General features: G+C 36.7%; 3 protein-coding genes across 5 annotated transcripts in view; 2 read left to right on the top strand and 1 right to left on the bottom strand.

Annotated features, from left to right (window-relative positions):
* The first annotated feature begins 529 nt into the window (after positions 1-529).
* Positions 530-3789, top strand: LOC107711434 (sideroflexin-4-like). Its single transcript, XM_016516426.1, has 14 exons — positions 530-686; positions 789-854; positions 1062-1124; positions 1231-1257; positions 1705-1759; positions 1862-1887; positions 2009-2062; positions 2142-2204; positions 2310-2378; positions 2748-2838; positions 2982-3097; positions 3180-3265; positions 3349-3466; positions 3622-3789. The coding sequence occupies exons 1-14, from the start codon at positions 648-650 to the stop codon at positions 3697-3699; spliced, it is 951 nt and encodes a 316-aa protein (XP_016371912.1). The 5' UTR covers positions 530-647; the 3' UTR covers positions 3700-3789.
* Positions 3790-4348: 559 nt separating this feature from the next.
* On the bottom strand, positions 4349-9069 carry LOC107711433 (protein FAM45A). Its single transcript, XM_016516425.1, has 9 exons — positions 8607-9069; positions 8017-8213; positions 7328-7407; positions 7004-7152; positions 6669-6780; positions 5692-5792; positions 5505-5612; positions 5324-5418; positions 4349-5180 (listed from the first exon to the last, which is right to left on the bottom strand). Exons 1-9 carry the CDS (start codon positions 8644-8646, stop codon positions 5013-5015), a joined length of 1050 nt encoding a protein of 349 aa, XP_016371911.1. The 5' UTR covers positions 8647-9069; the 3' UTR covers positions 4349-5012.
* Positions 9070-13303: 4234 nt separating this feature from the next.
* The window catches only part of eif3s10 (eukaryotic translation initiation factor 3, subunit 10 (theta)), a 20439-nt gene continuing 11321 nt past the window's right edge, over positions 13304-22421 (top strand). For 2 of the 3 annotated variants that reach the window (XM_016516422.1, XM_016516421.1), the window contains exons 1-17: positions 13304-13482; positions 14201-14391; positions 14820-14956; positions 15241-15404; positions 15618-15817; positions 17193-17401; positions 17569-17740; positions 17841-17945; positions 18292-18390; positions 18501-18617; positions 18780-18965; positions 19052-19399; positions 19538-19642; positions 19799-19912; positions 20205-20327; positions 20477-20630; positions 20785-20966. In XM_016516422.1, the coding sequence (XP_016371908.1) occupies positions 13434-13482; positions 14201-14391; positions 14820-14956; positions 15241-15404; positions 15618-15817; positions 17193-17401; positions 17569-17740; positions 17841-17945; positions 18292-18390; positions 18501-18617; positions 18780-18965; positions 19052-19399; positions 19538-19642; positions 19799-19912; positions 20205-20327; positions 20477-20630; positions 20785-20966 (2655 nt within the window). In that variant the 5' untranslated portion in view covers positions 13304-13433. Of the gene's footprint in view, positions 13483-14200; positions 14392-14819; positions 14957-15240; positions 15405-15617; positions 15818-16057; positions 16239-17192; positions 17402-17568; positions 17741-17840; positions 17946-18291; positions 18391-18500; positions 18618-18779; positions 18966-19051; positions 19400-19537; positions 19643-19798; positions 19913-20204; positions 20328-20476; positions 20631-20784; positions 20967-22421 lie in introns of those variants that run through there. The other variant, XM_016516424.1, reaches the window with a different exon arrangement.

Below are 22421 nucleotides of genomic sequence, written 5' to 3'. Positions count from 1 at the left end.
TGTGTGCAACAGGCAAAGTCTGATCATGTTGATAATTTAAAGTCCTTAGAAATGCATGCATCAAACTGATACAGTAGGCTTTATAGGGTTAATTATCTACATTCTAAGCAAATAATTATTTATTAATTATCCTCATACTCGATTAACAAAGCATTTCTATGTATTTTTGATACATAACAATGCAATGTGCAACATACAGCACTGTTCATTTTTACATGTTAAAAAATATGCTATGGATTGATTTAAAGGTAAATTTGGGCCAAGTATCAAGACGGCCTCTTTTCGTTTTCTTGTACGTTAGTGAAAAAAGTTCTCACTCTGATCATGCTAGAATGTAACTGGATAACGTCTGAGCACGTGACATGCGGAAGCGTCGCAGGCTCGCAGCTGAGTTGAAGCATGTCTCATCGGCGTGACCTACACAAGTTGATTTATTTTATTTTTTATTTTTTATATTATTATTTTATTTTTTATATGCTGTCACCAATATACGTCATGCTCCACACTCCAGTCCAGTAGGTGGCGGAAATGCACCTTTTAAGTGGGAAAAGAAGAAGAAGAAGAAGAATACATGCACAAGTTCATCTTTTTGTAAGCAACAAAAAATGAATTGGCAATGATTGTAGAACCTTCGTTGAAAAGCTAAAATGGACCCCAACTTACAGTACTGGCAAAGCAATGGACAGGTACTTGTGTGTCTTTGCGTACTCAGTAAAAATCATGTTTTGATTAATTTGTCTTAATGAAAATTATATCAGCGACAAATTAATAAATTCACAATTTTGTAGTCTTTTCTAAGCAGACTGCGTCTCTGGTTCAAAATCCTCGACCCCAGTTCTGTGTTGTCATCACAGGTGAGTTGCTGCATCATGCATCGCTCCATCAGCTTATGTACAATAATATCATGAATCACCCCAGTACAGCCTTCTAATGCAAAGCCTATATTAACAGTATCACGTGCACCATACAGAATGAAACAAACGCTGTGGTATTTGCTCCTTGCTTATAACATTGTTTCCATTAATAAATGACAACAAAAGACCCGATATTTTTTTCCTTAGGCTGAAATTGAGCAGGCCCGGACACTTCTTCAGAATGAGGGACATACACAAAGAAAGGAAAAAGTAGACTGCTTAATATGTTTAGTATTTATTTGTGTGTTCATTTAACTTTGCTTTCTTTAGTACCAATTTGAAAACTTGACAGTGTTGTTTCTTTATTTCTCTATAGGTTGCTAATGCCTGGTTACTGTCTCTTGTAAGTTTTTATGAATTTACGTTTTTCAAGTGAGCATGACAAACAATGTGTAGATATCACTGATTCTTTGGACATGGGACAAAATAGGCTACAGAGCTAAAAGAATAAATTATTTTGGATTACTTTGTTCACTGTGTTCACCTGTGTTTTACTGCAATCTCCTGCTTCTTCCATTGTCTCTCAAATAAATTATAATTGTGTCATTTTAATTATCTAAATATAAATAGATTCAGATGGAACATTTGTGTAAGCAAATGTGTAATAGCAGGTAAAAGTGTGGGATGTGTCTGTTCCATCTCAATCATTGGCATGTTGGTTAAAGGCGCGAGTCATGACTTGGCTGTCCAAATGTGGTTTGAAGACAGTTTGATTTTGCCCTAAATTAAATCATTAACATTTTTAAACATTTCACACATTTTTGTCATTAATATTGTTACACTCTTTTAGTCATCTGTCCATCCTGATACTGGAGGTGTAATCTCACCAGTGTTTCGTTCTCAAGGTACAGTAAAAAACTTTAAGGTTTGTGTCATTAATGCAGTTGAAGAACTGAAAATGTTATGTTGGCCATCTGATGACACATCTGCTTCTTTTTTGTTTTCAGTTTTTCTACCTATATCTGCTCCCTTGGTGAGTTCTAAAATTCAAAATGTCCTGAGATTATGCTTACAATGTAAAGCAACGCACTGAGAGTTGAAAATGTACATTTATAATCTGAAATGAAAGATTCCATCTATTTTTATTTCTACAGGTTGTTGCAAGTTTAATACCCCACAAAGGCATCAAACCTGCATTGTTCTGGCAAGTAAGTACATTCTACATTTATGTCTTCATTTATGTCTTTTGTTGTCAACTAACAATTTTTGTAACATTTTTTGCTGTAGTTTTTGCTTCAGACATACTGTGCAGGATTCAACCATGCTAACAGAAATGCAACAGCGACTAAGGTAAACAATAGTTTTCTTTAATTAAATTTAAATAATATAAAATAACGATCTTTGTGTAACTTGGCAGACTATTTTATCCACAGTTATTCCACTTTTTTTTCGTAGGATAACAAAACGTCAATGAAGCAGTCCATTCTTATTGTTGGAACAGCTGCCTACTCAACGTTTGCAGGGGTAAGAGAGATTTTTGTCACAGTACTGGCTTCTCAGTCAATAAACGTTTTCATCTAATGATTTTATGTTTGGTGTATTGATGACATACTGTTCAGCAGGTGTGAGAATCTCATGAAACCTGTCATGTCCGGGTCATTTTACACCTCCAACATAAAAAGAAAGAAACAAGTGATTATGTTAATCTTAAAGAAATTAAATCCTAATTTAGGACCATTCAGATGTGTATTAAAAATAATAATGCAAGATAATACATGTAACCGAGACATTTTCTCCAAATTACCATTATCATAATGCAATAAAATCTCATTCTAATTAATGTTTTGGTGGGAAATACTAAAATTAATTAAATTAAATATGCTCTCTTTTCAGGCTCTTCCTCAGATTATACTCAAGCGTTTTAGACTCATCGGTGCCGTGGCTGAGAACTTCTCTAGATCATTGTTACCTATTCCTCTCTCAGGTAAGAACACCAGTAAACAAATGCACACAATACACCTACAGTAGAGTCTGTTCATACTGAGTGCTCCATTTCATACATATTCCAGGCTATAGTGTGCCCTCTAGGGTTTTAAAATGTTTCTAACCAAACATGTGGTTTTCTAGCCTGTCTAGCTGCATTCAGTGTAATGGTGGTGAGAAGTGAAGAGGCCGATAATGGAATACGAGTGTTTGATTCTAACGGAAATGCCATTGGACTCTCGAAGGCAGCTGGATCTAAGGTGAGACTGCAATAAAACTTTGTGCCACCAAAGCTGCTTATCTTTAAACTGTTTAAATATGTATTATTTGTGTTGGTCACAGGCCATAAAGGAAACGGCCCTTTCAAGAGCGGCTCTCTTTGGCACCACTGCAGCTGTTCCTACTTTACTGCTGGCTCTCCTTAAAAGGTACAAGTCAAAACGATTAGCTTTCCATTTTACTTAAAAGTTTTGATGGTGTGAGGATGTGAAATCTGCTGTCAATGTTTCAGGGCAAAGTTTGTCCAAAGGAACCCAATGATAATCGCTCCTGTTCGGCACATCAGTACTGCCATTATTTTTGGCCTGATGATTCCCGTGTCATTCAGTCTTTTTCCACAGTTTGGCAAGGTAACACACATTCATAACAAACCAGGTTGTCATACTTTATCATTTTAATTTCGGAAATGCATTCATCAATTCTCTGAATGTTTTCATTAAAAACACATTATCCATCACCAGCACAGATAAGCATAATTTAGATTCAACCTATGTTTTATTTGCAGATAAAGAAGGAAAGTTTAGAAGAGGCGTTTCAGTCACTTGACAGTAACGGGGAACTGTTTTACCACAGAGGACTGTAATGTTGCCATTGGCAACTTTACTATTTGACGATGACTTTTATTGACACTGAAAACAAAGTATATTAAAGTCCAGTGCATTTCAACAACATTTCAAAAAGGTGGTTATTTTAAGTTTTAAAAGCATGCACTATTTTCTCAAGGGTTTTTGAGCTACTAATCAATGCTGTACTAATACCGAATATTGAAAGGAAGAAGTACAACTGTATGGTTTTGAATTCATATTCATTTAATAGCTGCATTTCAGTCTAAAAAGAGTTTTAAACACTGCACTGAAGTGAATTTTACCAAATCAGGCTAATAACACTGTCTGTTAGTGTCAATAAAATTCCTGTTACCACTCACATACACATTTATTTATATATATATATATAATGGTCACATATATCTTTAACAAAGTATTTGAGGAAACAGCACTGTATGACTCTGTGTAAAGGATAAAACAGTTTCAAGAAATCAGAGAAGAACGGTTTGAGCATCCTCTTTTTCAGGATATATTGCACACATATGATCAGAATATCTTCTATGATCTGTTTAGGCACAAAGGATAGCCCTTGATAACAAGGGGTTGTCAAATTAATAAGGTGATTAAACAAAAATGTATGAAGTAATGCCAAAATCAATATTATGTGCAATCATTGGAAATGCAAAATGTGGGAACAAAGTTCCATCTAACATGGGGAATATCTTTTGTCATTTGAACATATAATGATAGAAAGATTTCTTACATGAATAGACAGGTTAATTAACATCATAACTTTAAGATGAGGTTTTGGCACTCAATAGTTAAGTAAAACTGGTTTTCAGTAATTAATTTCTTCACATTCTGAATTTAATAGGACCCTTCATAATAGAAGTCTTTTAGTTAGGCATGAACTAGGCAACTGTCAGCCCTTTCACACTGATGTGCAAATTATGAAATTTTATAAAAGTTCAAAGAGCATGCCAAATTAAGGTTATGAACAACTTAATAATTAGATACCTCAGGAATGTTTGCAGAGACCGCATATAAATCCAAGTGTTACCAAAAGGTTTGATTATGAATTATTTATCTCAAACCTGTTATCACATTGAAATGTTACATTCAACATAATTACACTAATGAGGTGTAGCTATCATGTTACAGCTATATTTTATATATCTTTGTAAGAAATACATTTCCGTTCTTGTATAACTTTTGCCCTGTTCACTACCCCTGAAGTTAGACACAGATTCTTGCAAATGTTACAATTCATTGTGTGATTGACAATGAATGGTAAGTTCCTCTCTGATCGGTTACTGTGAGACATGCAAGTTGGACAGGATGCATTGATTGGTCAGATCTTAAGGAGTTGCTCAGCTGCAGCTAAGTGGAAGAGGAAGTTTTCAGTCGCTGGAGGGTAGTGCCGCTGCTTCAGAGTCTCCAAAGTCAATTTAGAGTTCTCCGCTTCATCAGCAAGAGACATCAGGTTACTGAGGATCTCCTTAGTTTTTACTGAAATATCCTGGAGACAGATTTAAAAAGGGGCTGGATGAAAACCACATGTAGGATTTCCAAGTCTTGGTAAATGTAAATGCTTTAAATGTAGGTCATGTTACAACTCTGTGTTGTCATTGCTGAGATTTTCGAACGTGTCCTTACTCATACCTTAATAACCTGTGCATCTGTGCGATCAGTGTCCTCTGCTGCCTGGACAATGAAGTTGCCGATCTCTTTATGGAGTTTTCCCATAGCCATTGCCTCTGAAAACAAATTACAGTGAGATATGGTGACTTAAATAACCACATCCCAATTCTACCCAGTCAATATGTAACACTGGATCTCTTACCTTTGGCATTTTGTGAGACAGTGATTTCACTGTCTAAAAGATTAACATACACATCAAACAGATCTGATCGGTCTCTGACTTCAGGATCGACAAACCCTGCAACATACCCTACAGAGAAAGAACATGGAAATTCATACAGGTAGCAGCAAATGCTAGTTTTTGTGGAAAAAGAAGAAATTCTCTATACCTGTACACAGCTTGAGGTTTTCCAGCTCATTATCATCAAGGTGAACAAAAGGGTGGAGGATGGACCAGTCTTTTCTATGCCATACCAATCCAGGAAGAGCTCTGGTTTTAAAAAGAAAAAACACTGTTACCACAAACTTTTTAGTGTGTGACCATTATCATATACAATACTGTTCAAAAGTGTGGGGTCAGTAATATTATTTATTTATTTATGAGGAAATTAATACTTTTATTCAGCAAGGATGCATTAAATTGATCAAAAGTGACAAAGACATTTAAATAGTAACACATTTTTTATAACTAAATTGAAAAATATAACGAATGTGAATAGAAAAAAAATAGAACTGAAGTAAATGTGAATTTTTTTTCCTATTGAAAAATATAACTGAAATGTGAGAAATATTTAAAACAATATAACTGAACTAAGTGTGAAATAAACTGTTTTTTCCCTATTCTATTCTATTTTTTAAGTTTCTATTCATCAAAGAATCCTGAACAAATGTATCAATGTTACCACAAACATATTAAGCAGCACAACTGCTTTCAACATTCATGATAATATTTTTCTTTCAGCACAAAATTAGGATATTAAAATGTGACACTGAAGACTGGAGTAAAGGCTGTTGAAAATTCAGCTTTGCCATTACAGGAATACATCACATTTGAAAATATATTGAAATGGAAAACAGTTATTTTAAATTGTAATAATAATTCATAATGTTACGGTTTATACTGTATTTTTGATCAAATATATGCAGCCTTGGTGAGCATAAGAAAACAAACTGCAACCATAACCACAAACACCTGCTATTTTTAAAAGCAACACAGGACATACTGTTTGCAACATCTGACATATTTCTGGTTTGGATTCATGAATATTTATGAATCATGCACAATGAGACCATGAATATAAATGAAGAAAGTAAACATCAGTCCATTTTGATTTCATGTCAACTAAATGATCTTTTCCGTGGTTACCTTGTGAACTCCAGCAGCGCCTCAATCCGTGGGTGATAGACCACTACTCTTTTTTTCAACATTAGTGCTGTGTAAAGGATGATAGTCTCCATACCAAATTGTGACACAACATCTACAATAAAGATTTCACATCTCATTAAGTCAATTTGCATACAATACATATATTTTTTTACAGAATTAAAACATTATTGGAGGATTTCTAAAATAACAACCATAAAGCTAATTGGAGCAAATGGCCATGGTATCAAAAGTATGTGATTAGATTATTTTAGCTGCACAGTTCTTGCTGTGGTTAGTATGTAGTGCTTGTTCTTTTTTAAGGGTTCACCCCTAACCTTTTAAGGATCCAGCCAGGTAGGCCTTCCTGACATCATAATCTTTGATAAGGAAGGAGCCGTTCTCATCACTCTGGCATATCCCTTTGGTCAGAACAGCAATGTAGCATTCCATCATCTTCACAGGACTTCCATGTTTGATATACGTCCTGAACAAAAACAATGATGCAGATGCAACATCACAAACATACAAAAACTTAGTGTATATCCTTAGAAATGGTGCGATGACAAACAAAAGATGCTTACTGAAAGAAACCGATTTCTGAAACTCAACACAAGCACTAAGTGGTTGCACTAAATGGTAAGTACTTAAATTAAACATACCTGCACAGGACTCTACTGAATGCAGCATATTTTTCAGGGTTGAAGTCCTTAGCTGTGATAACTATTGAGAAATGTGTCACCTTTGAATGAAATTGAACAGTAAATTAGCAAGCTAGCATAATTTTCATCGTACCATCTGCTTTAAAGGAAACAAACCGTTGTTAATTAATATTTTGACAGTTATTTCAGTTTATTTTATTGCTTGTTTTGTTTTATTTTAAGTCATTGTGGGGCCTCCTGGTTGAGCACCACTGGATTATAGGAATAGTTGACTTATTCATTAACAATCTGCCAAATTAGAATACACACAAATGTGAATAAGAAACAATTATTATCAGTGAATAATGATTTAGATTTCTGTCTTCTCCTCACATGAAACTGATGTATGGACTAGTGTTATGATGCTTTTTGTCACTTTTTAGAGCTTTACTTCCCCTTGTCACCAATCACTTTCATTATATGGAAAAGTGTAGTGTCAACATGCTGGTAAACTTCTCCTTTTGCGTTCCACAGAAGACAGTCAGACATACACATTTGGAGTGAGATAAAGATAAGTGAATGAGCAGAGCAAAAAACAATCATATGATCAAAATTGTTATCTTATGTTGATCTATTCCTGTAGCATTATTCGAGCACAGCTTTGTAAGCTTTCAGGATGGTAGTGGAGTGCTAAACATGAAGTTTGGTACCTTTTTAAGCGCAGTTGGTTCCTGAACCTCGACAGTGGTGATGTAGTACCAGGTTCGGCAGTACTGTCCAAACACAAATGTGTGCAGCACCTGATTATTCAATGGCAGGCAACATTTTCTCAACAGAACCTCTCGCAGATCAGCACTGATGGAAGGATAACACCAAACCCAAAGCGTGTCTGCGTTTACATCTTTCTCTGCATAAGGGGGACGAATGCAATTACTGACAAAATAATCATTATTCTGTAATTAAAGAGATAGTTCACCCAAAATTGTAGATTCTGTCATGAGGCCTTCTGCAGACCACAAAATGAAATGTTAAGACAGAATGCTAGTAGGGACTGACAGTCTCAGTCACCATTGACTTTCACTGCATCTTTTCCCACACGATGGAAGCAAATGGTGACTGACAAATAATGCTGTCACTCTGTCTAACTTCCCCTTGTGTGTTCAACAGAATGAAAATCATACAGGTTTGGAAAAACATAAGGAGTAAATGATTACAAAATTTATATTTTTGGGTTAACTATCGCTTTAATACATAGAATATTCTAATAATAAAAGATATTTTCGGGGTATTTTAATCTTACCAATTAGTCCAAGACTTAGCATCATCTCAGATGTAGCCATATTCCATTCCTTATCCACGTTAATCTGTTTCTAGCACTTCAATAATTTCTGAACCATTTATGTTTACAGTTTGGAAAGTACATGCAAGTGTCAGCGCAAACAGACACGACCCATTGTCAAATATGGCAGGACAGTTTATCCAGGAAAAGATTTTAATTTAAAAACTACGCTTCTTCTTGCAAAATAGATGTTTAAGTGTTGAGTTGAGTCCAGGTACAGTTTCCTCATGTAAGCCGAGCGTTACCAATTATCAAATAACGTTAGTTTCTAGCATATCAGTGCATGTGAGCCAGCTGATGAGTTGCAGTAATTCATCCGAGTATGTGTATCAAGGAAAAAATAAAGAGGAAAACGACAAACACATAAAACGAAAACTTATCATAAACAGTAGGAAACCACTACTGGTCAAGTGATCAACACGCTTCTTCCGGGGTTCTCTAAGTTCAAATAAAATATCCAAGGACATACTGACATCTAGTGTATTGGTGCGATCAAGGGTTAAAAAAAATATATATATTTTTTTTTGTTTGTTTTTTAATTAAACCTATTCTAATAACAAACAAAAAAACAATAATAAACAAAATTATAAAATATATAAAAAATAACAAACTTACAAATAATAAAACCAAAATATAAAAGCATATTCTAACATAAATAAAATGAATATTTTATTAAGTTAATCAACAGCCTATAAGTATAATTAACAAATAAGTAACACCAAGTTAAGGCATAAGCTACTTTAAGGACTTCAATCTTGGAGCAACTTTTCTACATTTGTGTAAATAAAACGTAAAAATGTAAACTCTCTGTTTTTTCATAAAACCACCAAATTTAACAATGTGATATTCAAACATTATTCATATTCAACCATTCATGCCTTCTGTCTCCAGTGCACTTAATAATAATACAGTTGATTTTCCTGAGATTCGGTATCTTTTTTTGACAAAACGTACAAACAATATTATCCAAACTAAACATTCATCTTAAAAAGTCAAGATATTTTCAAAAATGTATCAGTGTTTGTTTAAATTAAAAGTCAGGAAAACGGTTTGGGACAATATGAGGGACAATAATGACAGAATTTTTATTTTTGGGTGCACAATCCCTTTAAACTATAACCTAGATTATGCTGCAAATGCTTAGATTTGTGAATAATTTTCATGAATGACGAATGATTACAATATGTATGCATTTTTTAAGGGTTAGGGGAGAGTGGGGTAAGTTGACCCACCCCCTGTATCTTGGCATCTGTACACTTTTACTGTCATGTGACCATGTATTTTGGAATCACACATCATTTCTGCCAGACTGTGAAAAGGAGAAACGCATGGGAGGAGTGGAAGGCAGTTTAACAACGTCGTTTGCACTGCGCTCTTGCGTTACTTGATCTTTTTATTTTGGTGCGTCAATCTGTTGAGTTACTTAGTATAGGATCATAATTTCCTATAGGAGTGGAAGGCACCCATTTACTTTAAAAACTGTTTTTGGCTGGCCAAAGTAAAATTTTAGCATAACAGATTCAAGTTTATTTGTACAGCGCTTTTCAAGATTCAAATCATTGCAAAGCAACTTTACAGCAAATTAAGTTTCTACAATATTTAGTAGTAGCTTATCAGTGGTGACTGTCAGTCAATGTACATATGGCAGAAATGTACGGAAAAATCAATTAAAGACGTAATCAAACAGACGATGAACACTATTAACAGCAATTATTATATGATGCAATCAAACTTATAGCAAAATGTGGTAGTTCTGTATGTTGTTTCAGGGTTGGCATCATCTGAGGTCCTCTGAGGGGTTGGCATCATCTCTTCTCAGGTGTTCTGGATCCAGACTGAAGCTTGTGTAAATCCTAGTTACATCCCGTGGCAAAAACAGAGAAACAAATAGGGACATAATTAGCGTAGCTGCTGTTCCAACCAAGCAAAATTTATTTGTTTAACCCAAGCTAAAGAATAATAATGTGCATTTGATCAGATATAACTGCAGTACAAGATTATGATATGCATTATTTGAATGCTTGGCCAAAGAGATGTGTCTTTAATCTAGATTTAAACAGAGAGAGTGTGTCTGAACCCCGAACGTTATCAGGAAGGCTATTCCAGAGTTTGGGAGCCAAATGCGAAAAATCTCTACCTCCTTTAGTGGACTTTGCTATCCTAGGTACTACCAAACGTCCAGAGTTTTGCGACCTTAGGGAGCGTGATGGATTGTAGCGTGGTAGAAGACTAGTTAGGTACGCAGGAGCTAACCCATTAAGGGCCTTATAGGCAAGTAATAGTATTTTGTAACTGATACGGAACTTAATAGGTAGCCAGTGCAGAGACTGTAAAATTGGGGTAATATGATCATATTTTCTTGACCTGGTATGGACTCTAGCCGCTGCATTTTGGACTTCCTGTAGCTTGTTTATTGAAGATGCAGGACAACCACCTAGCAGTGCATTACAATAGTCCAGTCTAGAGGTCATGAATGCATGAACTAGTTTTTCTGCATCAGAAACAGGTAACATGTTTCGTAGCTTGGCAATGTTTCTAGGATGGAAGAATGCTGTTTTTGTAACATGGGAAATATGATTTTCAAAAGACAAGCTGCTATCTGATATAACACCCAGATTTTTGACTGTAGAGGAAGTAACAGTACATCCGTCTAGTTGCAAATTGTAATCCAAGAGATTCTGTGTACTGTCTTTTGGTCCAATAAGTAATATCTCTGTCTTATCCGAATTTAATAGGAGAATGGAATGGAATGTAATGGCAGATGTAATGGCTGTTACATCAAAGCAATTCATCCAGGTTTAAAAATATTTATGATGCATATAGGTGATTTAGCAACATATAAAACCATGCAAATCATTTAGCTAAATATTAGCCTGAATTGGTAAGCTATTTTTTCCAAAATTCCAGCTATGGGGCAAAGTGAGCCAAATGCTGTGGGGTAAGTTGAGCCAGCACTTACCCCACCATAAGGCACTGAAGTTAAGTTAAATTTCTGAAGTATAAACTGGTATTTTAATGTGATATTATGCAACTGGTTTAGTTTATCATGTATATATACATATTATTTGTAGTTTATTTGATAGGGACACTGTACAAGGGCACCAATGTAGTTTATTTGATAGGGACACTGTACAAGGGCACCAAATCCTTCTCTGAGAAGAACCAGAAGATGCTTTTCATCACATTATATATATCTTTCCACCTGTAGTCCCTAATGGTTTGTTCAACATTGCAGCAAAGCTACCATGCCCAGAATCTTTTGACTAAAATGTTTATTAGTTTAAGTGACATTTATTCCTTCATTCTAATTCAGTTTTTATTTAATTTTACTCAACAAACTCTCTGTTTAGTCTGTTTTTGCAGGTTAAAACTTTGGTGTTCAACATATTGTTTCAGAAATTAAAACAATTAAAGATTGAAAATGAAACTTCATTTGATTGGTTTTATTTTGTTTAAGTTGGTTTTAAGAAAATAAATATGACTGTTTGTAAAATGAAATGATTATTAAGTTAGTTTTTTAAAAGAGGTAAATTATCTTTAAAATTCCACATGGGGTTGAATCAGATTGAGTCAGATGGTCAGTTTTCACCCAGATGGTCCATCTTACCCACTGACTCAGGTCAGCTTACCCCTAACCTGGGGCAAATTGAGCCACAGCAACGCTTTTTTTTAATAAGAAGCCATAATTTTAGAACCCTTTGTCACAGATACATTCTGATCATTTAAAATGACAGGAAGCATCCTGAAATTACTTTAGATAAGTTGCGGACTCAACTTACCCCACAGCATTTGGCTCACGTTGTACTTCTGCCTCATTTCCCCTTATCTTGAAGACCACATAAGTAAAAATAGCTCATCTTACCCCACTGTCCCCTATAGGGCTTTTTGTATCCTATAGCTAATTTCTGAGAAAAAAATATTGAAAGTTCAAACAATAAGGCCAGTCATAACAATGCCACCTTATAAAAAATAAATTTGTTTTATTTAAAAAATTTTACATGAAATTAGTTTCTTATTCCATTCCATAAAATGCAGTGAAGTATTTGCTGATGATGAGATGAAAGAACCTTACTAATACAAATCCTATTTTACTTATGAAAGGAACACTTTCATGTTTGTGTGTGGTCTTAGACTCATTTTGTAAATACTGTCAATTTTTACATTTACATGTTTGTCATTTTGTAAATACAGCCTAAGCCTAACAGTTTAAGAACAATCACACCAGGATAGATGAAAAACGATCCACAAATACAAGTTTATTTCAGCTGTTGTATTTAAATGAAAACAACTAACAACAGACACAGTTTTAAAGCATTGCTACAGCACAACGAACTGAAATCAAAGTAAGTTACAATAGCTTGAGTGTGCTGAATGCCTGCAATCATTCAGTCAGTGACGACTGCACAAAACGTGCAAACTAATGAAAACATTGTAAACTGTTACAAAATGATGAACAAATGTAGTTTAGGCATAGGTTTGTGCAACGCTGTAAAATATTTACCTTTTTTAAAATATACCATTAAACCTGCTGAGATACAAGGAGCGTGAACTGAAATTCTCAGTTCCACTTGGTTCCACGCGCATGTCCGGGAAACTCATGAATATTCATGTTTGCTCCGCCCACTGAAACAGAAAATCTCGGAAACCGAAAATCTCGTAACACCGGCGCAGTTCACGTGCACTAGTCCTTTCTTGCTAGCGCGGCGAGAAGTCACGGCGCGGATGGACAGGCAGAGTAAATAAAACAGCCTCGACTATCTGAAAACTGCCTGCTAGCAAGCCATAACAATGCCAGCCTATTTCCAGAGACCGGAGAACGCTCTTAAGCGGGCGAACGGTGGGTAAATGTTGTAGGGGGTCGTCTCTTGGACTGTAGTCGTGGGTCTAGCTGCTAGCTCGATATGGCGCGTGCTGGAGTAACGTTAGCCATGTTCCGCGCAGGCCGGATGTCACAGCTGCTGGGCCCGTGCGTGTGTCATGTATGATGCAGCGTTTTAAATCTGCTTTATTACTGTATCGTATATTCATCTCCTTAGCGTACTCAAAGAAAGGACATGATTAGAAATAAAGTGTAAATATTCTGCATACTTCGTAAAACAATAAAGATAGAGACCGTTGTTAATGCTACCGTGTGTTAGCAAGCTTTTCTTTTCCGCTAGCTTAGCAACGACAACTTCTGCTGTCGGAGTTTAACGATTTATTAACATTATGCACTAAGAACGTCCTTAAGACCACAACAGTATTCCTTATTCGTGAATGAAAAGCAAATACGTTGTCATTTGGACAAAATAATAAACAAAACGTGAGTGGAATAGCAGCACTGCGCACCTGCCACAGGTTTAGCGTAACGTTACACGATTTATTTTCTATGTTTTATTAATATTACAGCCAGCTGTAAATGACCTATTTGTGTTGAAAGTGGTATTTGATAGAATACTGCAGCAAGATCATTAAACATTTTTCAGTGAATCAGTCCCATCTGGATGCTGTATATGTCATAAATAAACAAATTCCCAAAAGTGGTGGTCATGACAGTCTTTTGTTTCTTTTCTCAGAGTTTCTTGAAGTTGGTAAAAAGCAGCCAGCTTTGGATGTGCTCTACGATGTCATCAAGAGCAAAAAACATCGAACATGGCAGAAGATACACGAGCCTATCATGTTCAAGTACCTTGAGCTCTGTGTGGATCTGCGCAAGAGCCACTTGGCAAAGGAGGGACTGTATCAGTACAAAAACATCTGTCAACAGGTTTGAGACCATTTTATTTTTTGCTATTTATTATTCTTTGAATGTTTTGACCTTGTAGTGTTTAATCAAAATGTCATAAATTGACAGACCGCTCACTGGTGACATTTGCAGGACTTCTCCAATTATTTAGTCCACTTAAAGCTTGCGCTCTTCTGCCTCCAATTTAGAATGCAATGCTTACATCTCAAAATCCAATCAACAACTGATGCATAGAACCCAGTCTATATTTTTTCTCTTTCAATAATCTGTTACACTCGGATGAACGTCACGATATGAAAGAAAAGATCTGTTGCTACTTCGGTTTCATGCCGACTTTAAGGTTTAGTAATTTGTGTCATAGTGCTTTTAGGTTATTTTTATACAATATTTCAATTGTAAGCTCTGTCCTTGTCATGAAATTACTGCCTATTCCTTCTCTTGTGCTTCAGGTGAATATTAAATCTCTGGAGGATGTGGTCCGTGCTTACCTGAAACTTGCAGAGGAGAAGACTGAGACTGCAAAAGAGGAGTCTCAGCAGATGGTGCTAGACATTGAGGATCTGGACAACATTCAGACCCCAGAAAGGTACAGGAAGCTAAAGGCCCACACAGTTCCTTCCTACTCGTGTCTAGATAGTTTTTTTTTTTTTCTGTTGTTTTCATTATTGGTGAAATAATTTTTTTCTAATTTCAGAATTTCACTACATTTCGCTTCATCCAAACAGGACATGTTCAATTTCTATTGTTTTTAGTATTCATTAGGAACCTGCAAACATCCAGCCTCAAGTCAATTATGAAGGGAGTGGTTCTGTCTAGATGATTGTGTTCCATAACATATTATCTGTTTTTTTTTCTTTCTGTGATCTTCAGTGTTCTGTTGAGTGCCGTTAGTGGTGAAGACACTCAAGACCGCACTGACAGACTTCTGCTCACGCCTTGGGTCAAGTTCTTGTGGGAGTCGTACCGCCAGTGCCTGGACCTGCTAAGGAATAACTCCAAAGTGGAGCGCCTTTACCATGACATTGCTCAGCAAGGTCAGTGTAAACCTAATATAACACAAACATTTGCTTGTGGGACTTTTAGCATAGGGTACAGATAAGGGTTTATTTGTAGAATTATGGAACATGGGTCTGTAGAATTAGTACATCATTGTATTATATATCGCAGTCATGTTATATGATACCAAAAATGTAAATTCCTTTGGTTGTGCACAAATTTATAACAAAAATGTACATTTTCTCTCACAGCGTTTAAGTTTTGCCTGCAGTACACTCGTAAAGCAGAGTTCCGTAAGCTGTGTGACAACCTGCGAATGCACCTGGGACAGATCCAACGACATCACAACCAGAGCACTGCCATCAACCTGAACAATCCTGAGAGCCAGTCCATGCACCTCGAGACACGTCTGGTCCAGCTGGACAGTGCTATTAGCATGGAGCTGTGGCAGGTCTCTGTGCGTCATACAAGGCACCAATGTACAATAGACTATATAATATACTTATTATATAACATAAATATATTTATATTCAGTTGAGTATAGTTTCCATTTATGCTGCAACTTTCAACCTTTTTACAGTGCAAAGGAGTGTGCTTTCCATGCAAACAAAGAACAAAACTGTATTGATTACTAGGGCTTCCCCTCTTAATAGTCGACTAACCGTTAGTCGAGCAGAAGAGGCTTAGTCGATCAAAATTTCATTAGTCGCTTAATCGCAGAAAAAAAATCCACAGGAATTGGCGAAGTCACGTAGTCCGTGATGGACAGATCATTAACAGCTGGTCTATGTGGTAATTACAGTACATTGGTCAGGACATCCAAATGTTCGTTTCGTTCATCGACCTCAAATGTGGCTTATCATCTGAAACATGTAAGTAGCAGCAACATTACATGGACGCGCCATCTAACATTAACCTAGAAAAATGTGTGCTATCGAAGTTTTTGTGCGGAGTGTGGAAGCTGAACAGTAGTGCGCTCACTGCATGACAGTTTACTTGGAGGCGCCGGTGCGATCATTTGAATTTAACTTGAAATATTCCATTATTTGTGTTCATACAGCTGAGAGTAATGCATCTTTCAAATCTGTGAAAAGTCTACTTTTATTTGTGCGCACTCACAATAACTACAAAACGTTGTGCTTTTGTAAAATAATGAAAGCAAAGAGGGGTGCGGTGCGCTTTCTGCCGTCTAGGTCTCTGAACGTGAACTCCATGTTTGCCTCAAAGACATGAAAAATATATCTGTAGAAAATGTCTACTTTTAAATGAACCAATTCAAATGGAAAACAAATATTTTCAGATTATATAATTTGTATGAAATATGCTCGTCCACTGTGGAAATGACCAGTCAGTCTCATCGTCTTGCAGCCGAAAATACAGAAAACACTTATCAATGAATTACTATAATGTTAAGGCAGTCTTCTTGCTGTTTTTTTTTTTCTGAGGCATTCATAATCATTACTTCTGCCGGTTCACTGTGGCAAGCTTTATGTGTGTGCTTTAGTGCTGATAGGCTGTAGACAATGAAAGGCTCATTATTATGAATTATATGATTTATTAATATAAACATGTGATTAGTCGACTACTTGCTTAAAATTAATGACTACTAGTTGATCAGAAGAATCTTTAGTCGAGGACAGACCTATTGATTACAGAAAAAGATGAAAAAAATAAATTATGGGATTCATATTAGTTGGGATTCATTTGTGAGAAAAAACTGACGTCCTATCTTTTTGCACTACAGACTTTTTGTTTGTTATATGTTGTGAAAGCATAAATGATTTGCTGATTATACTGGTTGCTTACGTTCTTTTTAATCCACACAGGAAGCATTCAAAGCAGTTGAAGACATCCATGGATTGTTTGCCCTATCGAAGAAGCCCCCTAAACCCCAGCTTATGGCCAACTACTACAATAAGGTGTCCACTGTATTCTGGAAGTCTGGCAATGCCTTATTCCATGCCTGCACCCTACACAGACTCTATCACCTCTCCCGGGAAATGCGCAAGAACCTCACCCAAGAAGAGATGCAGAGGTGAGCATTAAATAAGAGCAAACATCAGATTGAACGAGGGTTTGTTTTTGAATGATTTATGGAATAATTTCGCTGTCATTTTACTGTAGTTAGCCATTTCTTGAAATATTTATTAGTTTATTAAGACTTACTTCAAAGTCTTGCCGTGTTTTATTCCTTTCATTCAGAATGTCCACTCGAGTGCTCTTGGCCACTTTGTCTATTCCCATCACCCCTGAGCGCACTGATATCGCTCGTCTGTTGGACATGGATGGCATCATTGTAGAGAAACAACGCAGACTGGCTACTTTACTTGGCCTTCAGTCTCCACCCAACCGCCAGAGTCTCATCAATGACATGGTAATAGCCATTCTGTCCACTGGTCATTTTTGTAATCCCTTAAATTTATAGTTTATAAAAAAAAGATTGAGAACCTTCTTGGATATCATTTTTGTCATAGGTGAGGTTCAACCTGCTTCAGTATGTTGTTCCTGAAGTTAAAGAGCTCTACAACTGGTTGGAGGTGGACTTCCACCCTCTTAAACTTTGTGGAAGAGTGACTAAGGTGAATGGCACTTGATTTATTAGCTACATTAGAATTATATTATGTGACCGTTATGTCTGATTCAGTCAGAATTTTTCTTCTGAGCTTATAAGAATCATGTATATATCCACAGTAAAATAATAAACATTCACCTATGCTGTACTCTTTAACCATGAAAACTTATTATTAGTATTATTTTTTTTTTAAAGCTACTGACTTTCATAAACCTAATTGTTAAGAAGAGTGATGCACTTGTTAGATTATTCTGACACAGCAATCTTCAATGTTACAGTGTTCTTGACGTAAACACACACACTAAAGACATAATATTCATGCTGTGCATGTGTTCTTGCTGCTGCTGCGATAGGTGCTGAACTGGGTGAGGGACCAAGCTGAGAAAGAATCAGACCTGCAGCATTATGTTCCTCACTTGCAGAACAACACCATCCTCAGACTGCTACAACAGGTTGGCTTGATCATCTACCCCCAGGCGTCTAATAATTACTTGGGGAATCTGTGCTTGTTTCAATCTTCTGCAAATCTTCAAATTCTGTCTTCTGGGTTTTAATATCCCAGGTGGCTCAGATCTACCAGAGCATTGAGTTCAGCAGGTTGGCATCTCTAGTGCCATTTGTAGATGCTTTCCAATTGGAGCGCTCAATTGTAGATGCAGCACGGCACTGTGACCTACAGGTATAGCAAAAAAACAAAACATTTTACTCATCAAATGTTGGTGTATATCTTCCACACATAGTCTCTAAATCAAGCATCTTAGTAGTTAATTACATGGTCAAGGAGAGTCTCCAAATTGTCCAAAATGTTGTAGTGTCTTAAAGTTTGTGTATTTACCCAAAGGTGCGCATTGATCATACATCTCGAACACTGAGTTTTGGCTCCGATCTTAACTATTCTACTAAAGAGGATTCTCCAGTAGGTCCGTTCCTACAGAACATGCCCTCTGAACAGATACGGAATCAGCTCACTGCCATGTCATCCTGTTTGGCTAAAGCCATCCAAGTCATCAAACCTGCCTCCATACTGGTAAGACAACTGCTAAGTTTAATCGATTATCTACCTTCTGGTCAGTGTTATTTCAGTTTCATTATCAACTGTAACTTTGCCCACAGCAAGAACATGAGGAGCAGAGTCAGCAGGCCATCACAGCCTACCTGAAGAATGCCCGCAAAGAGCATCAGCGCATCCTCGCTCGCCGACAAACGATTGAGGAACGCAAAGAGCGTCTGGAGAGCCTCAACATCCAGAGGGAGAAAGAGGAGCTGGAGCAACGGGAGGCAGAGCTTCAGAAGGTGCGCAAGGCAGAGGAGGAGCGTCTTAGACAGGAGGCAAAAGAACGGGAAAAGGAGCGAATCATGCAAGAACACGAGCAAATCAAAAAGAAGACAGTGCGTGAGCGACTGGAGCAGATCAAAAAGACTGAGCTGGGAGCCAAGGCCTTCAAAGACATTGATATTGAGGTACTGAGTTTATTAGGGAGGTGGCCATTTAGGACACACCAGACTTTTATTGGCAAAGTTACCTGGGAAAATGAAATGTAGACTGCATTATCAGTTGAAAAGGTTTATTTTAATTTAATTATTTATTTTATGTTGTAGGATCTGGAGGAGCTGGACCCTGATTTCATCATGGCCAAACAGGTAGAACAACTAGAAAAAGAGAAGAAAGAACTTCAGGAGCGTCTGAAAAACCAGGAGAAGAAGGTAGAGCTTATATTACACGTTCATTAAGTATTTTGTCATTGTAAATGAGTATGTTGGTAAACTGTTTTAAATGTAAGAGGATTAGGGTTAATTCTGTGCAGCTGAGTATAGGACATTGGAATATTACACTGGAGTGAACTATTATGCATATTCCAGATCGACTACTTTGAGAGAGCCAAGCGCCTTGAGGAGATTCCTCTGATCAAGAAAGCCTACGAGGAGCAGCGCATCATAGACATGGAGTTATGGGAGCTGCAGGAGGAAGAGAGGGTAATAATCGTATACTGCTTTTTGCACTTGTTAGAAATACGTATAATAGACAGATTTACCAATTTTCAATTTTTTGCTAAAAAAGTCTCAAATCCCTCATGTACTTGAACATACTTCAAACTACAGTTAAAGTGAAAGTATTTCTTGAGGCCCTACTTGTTCATTGTCTGGTTTTAGTTCAATTCAGCAATTTATTAATATCTAAATGAGAAGGACATGTTGAATAATGTAATCATGCCATGTTGTTTATTGTAATTGAAGCTAAAGGTTATTGTGCTCATCTATTGCTCAGATTAGCAATATGAAGATGGAGCGTGAGAAGGCGCTGGAACACAAACAGAGAATGTCAAGAATGATTGAGGACAAGGAGAACTTCCTGTCCAAAATTAAAGCTGCTCGAAGCTTCATTTATGAGGTAAACAAAACTTTAATTTCAAGTGTCATTTATTCAATTAATGTTTTACAGATTATTTGCTTTCAGTAGCTAATATAGATGAAGTCCTTGAATGTTTAGGATGTTGATGCTCCAGGTAGCTAAGCTTTGAGCAATTCTCATGTACCCAGGAAAAACTCAAGCAGTTCCAAGAACGTTTGGTTGAGGAGAGGAAGAAGCGTCTTGAGGAGCGCAAGAAGCAACGTAAGGAGGACAGACGAAAGGCCTTCTATCACCAGAAAGAAGAGGAGGCCCAGAGGATCCATGAGGAACAGCTCAAGAAAGGTTCTTATTGCTGTTAATTTACTCTTAGTTAACAGTGATTCGTTACAATACTTTTTTAGAATGTATTTTATTAAAGTACAAACTTTATTTGATGTATGAACTTTTGTTCACTTCTTTTCATTTTTGAATTGGTCATTGGTTTTGTGTGTTTTAGAGCGGGAAGAGCGTGAACGCTTGGAACAGGAGCAAAGAGAGGAGGAAGAACGCGAATACCAGGACCGCCTGCGTAAACTGGAGGAACAGGAGAGGAAGCAGCGTGCCCGACAACAGGAAATTGAGGAGCGTGAACGCCGCAAGGAGGAGGAGAGGAGGGCACCAGAAGAAAAACCCAGCAAGGTAACTCATAAGAGCTGTGTCAAATGTGCTTATACACCATACACTACCGTTCAAAAGTAATGTTTATGAATTTATTTAATAAAAATACAGTAAAATAGTATTATCAAATATTATTACATTTTATAGTATTATATTTGGGACCCGAGCACCGATGGTGTGAGGAACCTATTGGAATAGCTCCGTTTCGTATTCCTCTTCTTCTTCTTCTCCAAAGTGATTCGCATTTATGAGGGCCTAAACATGCTCCAAAACTCATGAAACTGCACACGCGTCAGAACTGGCGAAAATTTACATATGATATGGGTTTCAGAAGTGGGTGTGGCAAAATGGCTCGATAGCGCCACCTGTACACATTCAACGGAGTGCGCCTCGAGCTACGCTTTACATACATGTACGAAAATCAGTACACACATGTAACACACCATTACCTACAAAAAAAGTCTCTTGGTACAAAATCCAAAACCCAACAGGAAGTCGGTTATTTTGAATTTCCTGTACGATTTTTGCGCAGTTTTTGCCATTTCCAGGCCTCGTACTTTGACAAACTCCTCCTACAGTTTTAATTGGATCATCTTCAAATTTGGTGAGGGTTATCTTAAGGCCTTTGTGACATTAAATTGCAAAGATCTTGAGTTTTTGTCAAACGGCGTGTCCCTGGCAGCCTGACAAAATTTGATGTTTCGCCATGAAACAGGAAGTTGCTGTAACTCAGGCAAGCAATGTCCGATCTGCCCCAAACTTCACACGTTTGATAGGTGTTCTGTCCTGAACACGTCCATGCCCATATTCAGTTATAGTCATAGCGCCACCTCCTGGCAACAGGAAGTGTCATGGTTAACCCATTTGTGCCCAAATTTTTCTAAATGGTTTCATGCATATAGTCATGTTAATAGTGTCCTATGTGAACATGTTCCGCATTTATTTTCCCCAGGTTTTTTTTCTTTTTTTCTTGAAAATCGCATTTGAATGTGCGCCAAGCTGTGCGATATGGACAAAAAAAATCTATTGCGATTTCTTTATTCAATTTTGCGATTTCTATTTTAATCACGATTTTGACACACAGACATGCTTTACAGTCATTAATGCATTCAGTGTGAATTTGAAACATATTTCCAAAAGAAAACCAATTAGAGCTTTATCAAAAAGCTGTAACATGTCTCTAGAACAGACATAAGGCAAAATAATCACTAAGTAAAGGTGTAACAAAATGTCTCTAGAATAGACATATGGCAGAAAAAAAAAAGCCCGTGTCCAGGGATTTAAAATATATAAATAAATATAACTTTGTTTAACTACCACCAGGAGTGCCATCTATTATTGCCTTGTTTATCTAAAAGTGCACTTTTCCTTGTTTTAAATCTAGCCAAAAAGCCATGTGTTGACTGTGAAACAGTAGACTTTAATTATATGCATTTATGGTGTAATTACTAAATTTCCATGTCAATCCATGTTAAT

This window comes from Sinocyclocheilus rhinocerous, unplaced genomic scaffold (assembly GCF_001515625.1).
Source record: "Sinocyclocheilus rhinocerous isolate Xijiao unplaced genomic scaffold, SAMN03320098_v1.1 scaffold1829, whole genome shotgun sequence".
Taxonomy (NCBI): Eukaryota; Metazoa; Chordata; class Actinopteri; order Cypriniformes; family Cyprinidae; genus Sinocyclocheilus; species Sinocyclocheilus rhinocerous.
This window is presented reverse-complemented; position numbering and strand designations above follow the sequence as displayed.

Coding starts and splice junctions, on each gene's coding strand:
- LOC107711434 (XM_016516426.1), top strand. CDS start 648: ATGGACCCCAACTTACAGTACTGGCAAAGCAATGGACAG. Junction 1,125..1,230: donor ATACACAAAGAAAGGAAAAA/GTAGACTGCTTA, acceptor ATTTCTCTATAG/GTTGCTAATGCCTGGTTACT. Junction 3,098..3,179: donor CGAAGGCAGCTGGATCTAAG/GTGAGACTGCAA, acceptor TGTTGGTCACAG/GCCATAAAGGAAACGGCCCT.
- LOC107711433 (XM_016516425.1), bottom strand. CDS start 8,646: ATGGCTACATCTGAGATGATGCTAAGTCTTGGACTAATTG. Junction 8,214..8,606: donor GCTAAGTCTTGGACTAATTG/GTAAGATTAAAA, acceptor CCCCTTATGCAG/AGAAAGATGTAAACGCAGAC. Junction 5,613..5,691: donor AAACCTCAAGCTGTGTACAG/GTATAGAGAATT, acceptor CTTTCTCTGTAG/GGTATGTTGCAGGGTTTGTC.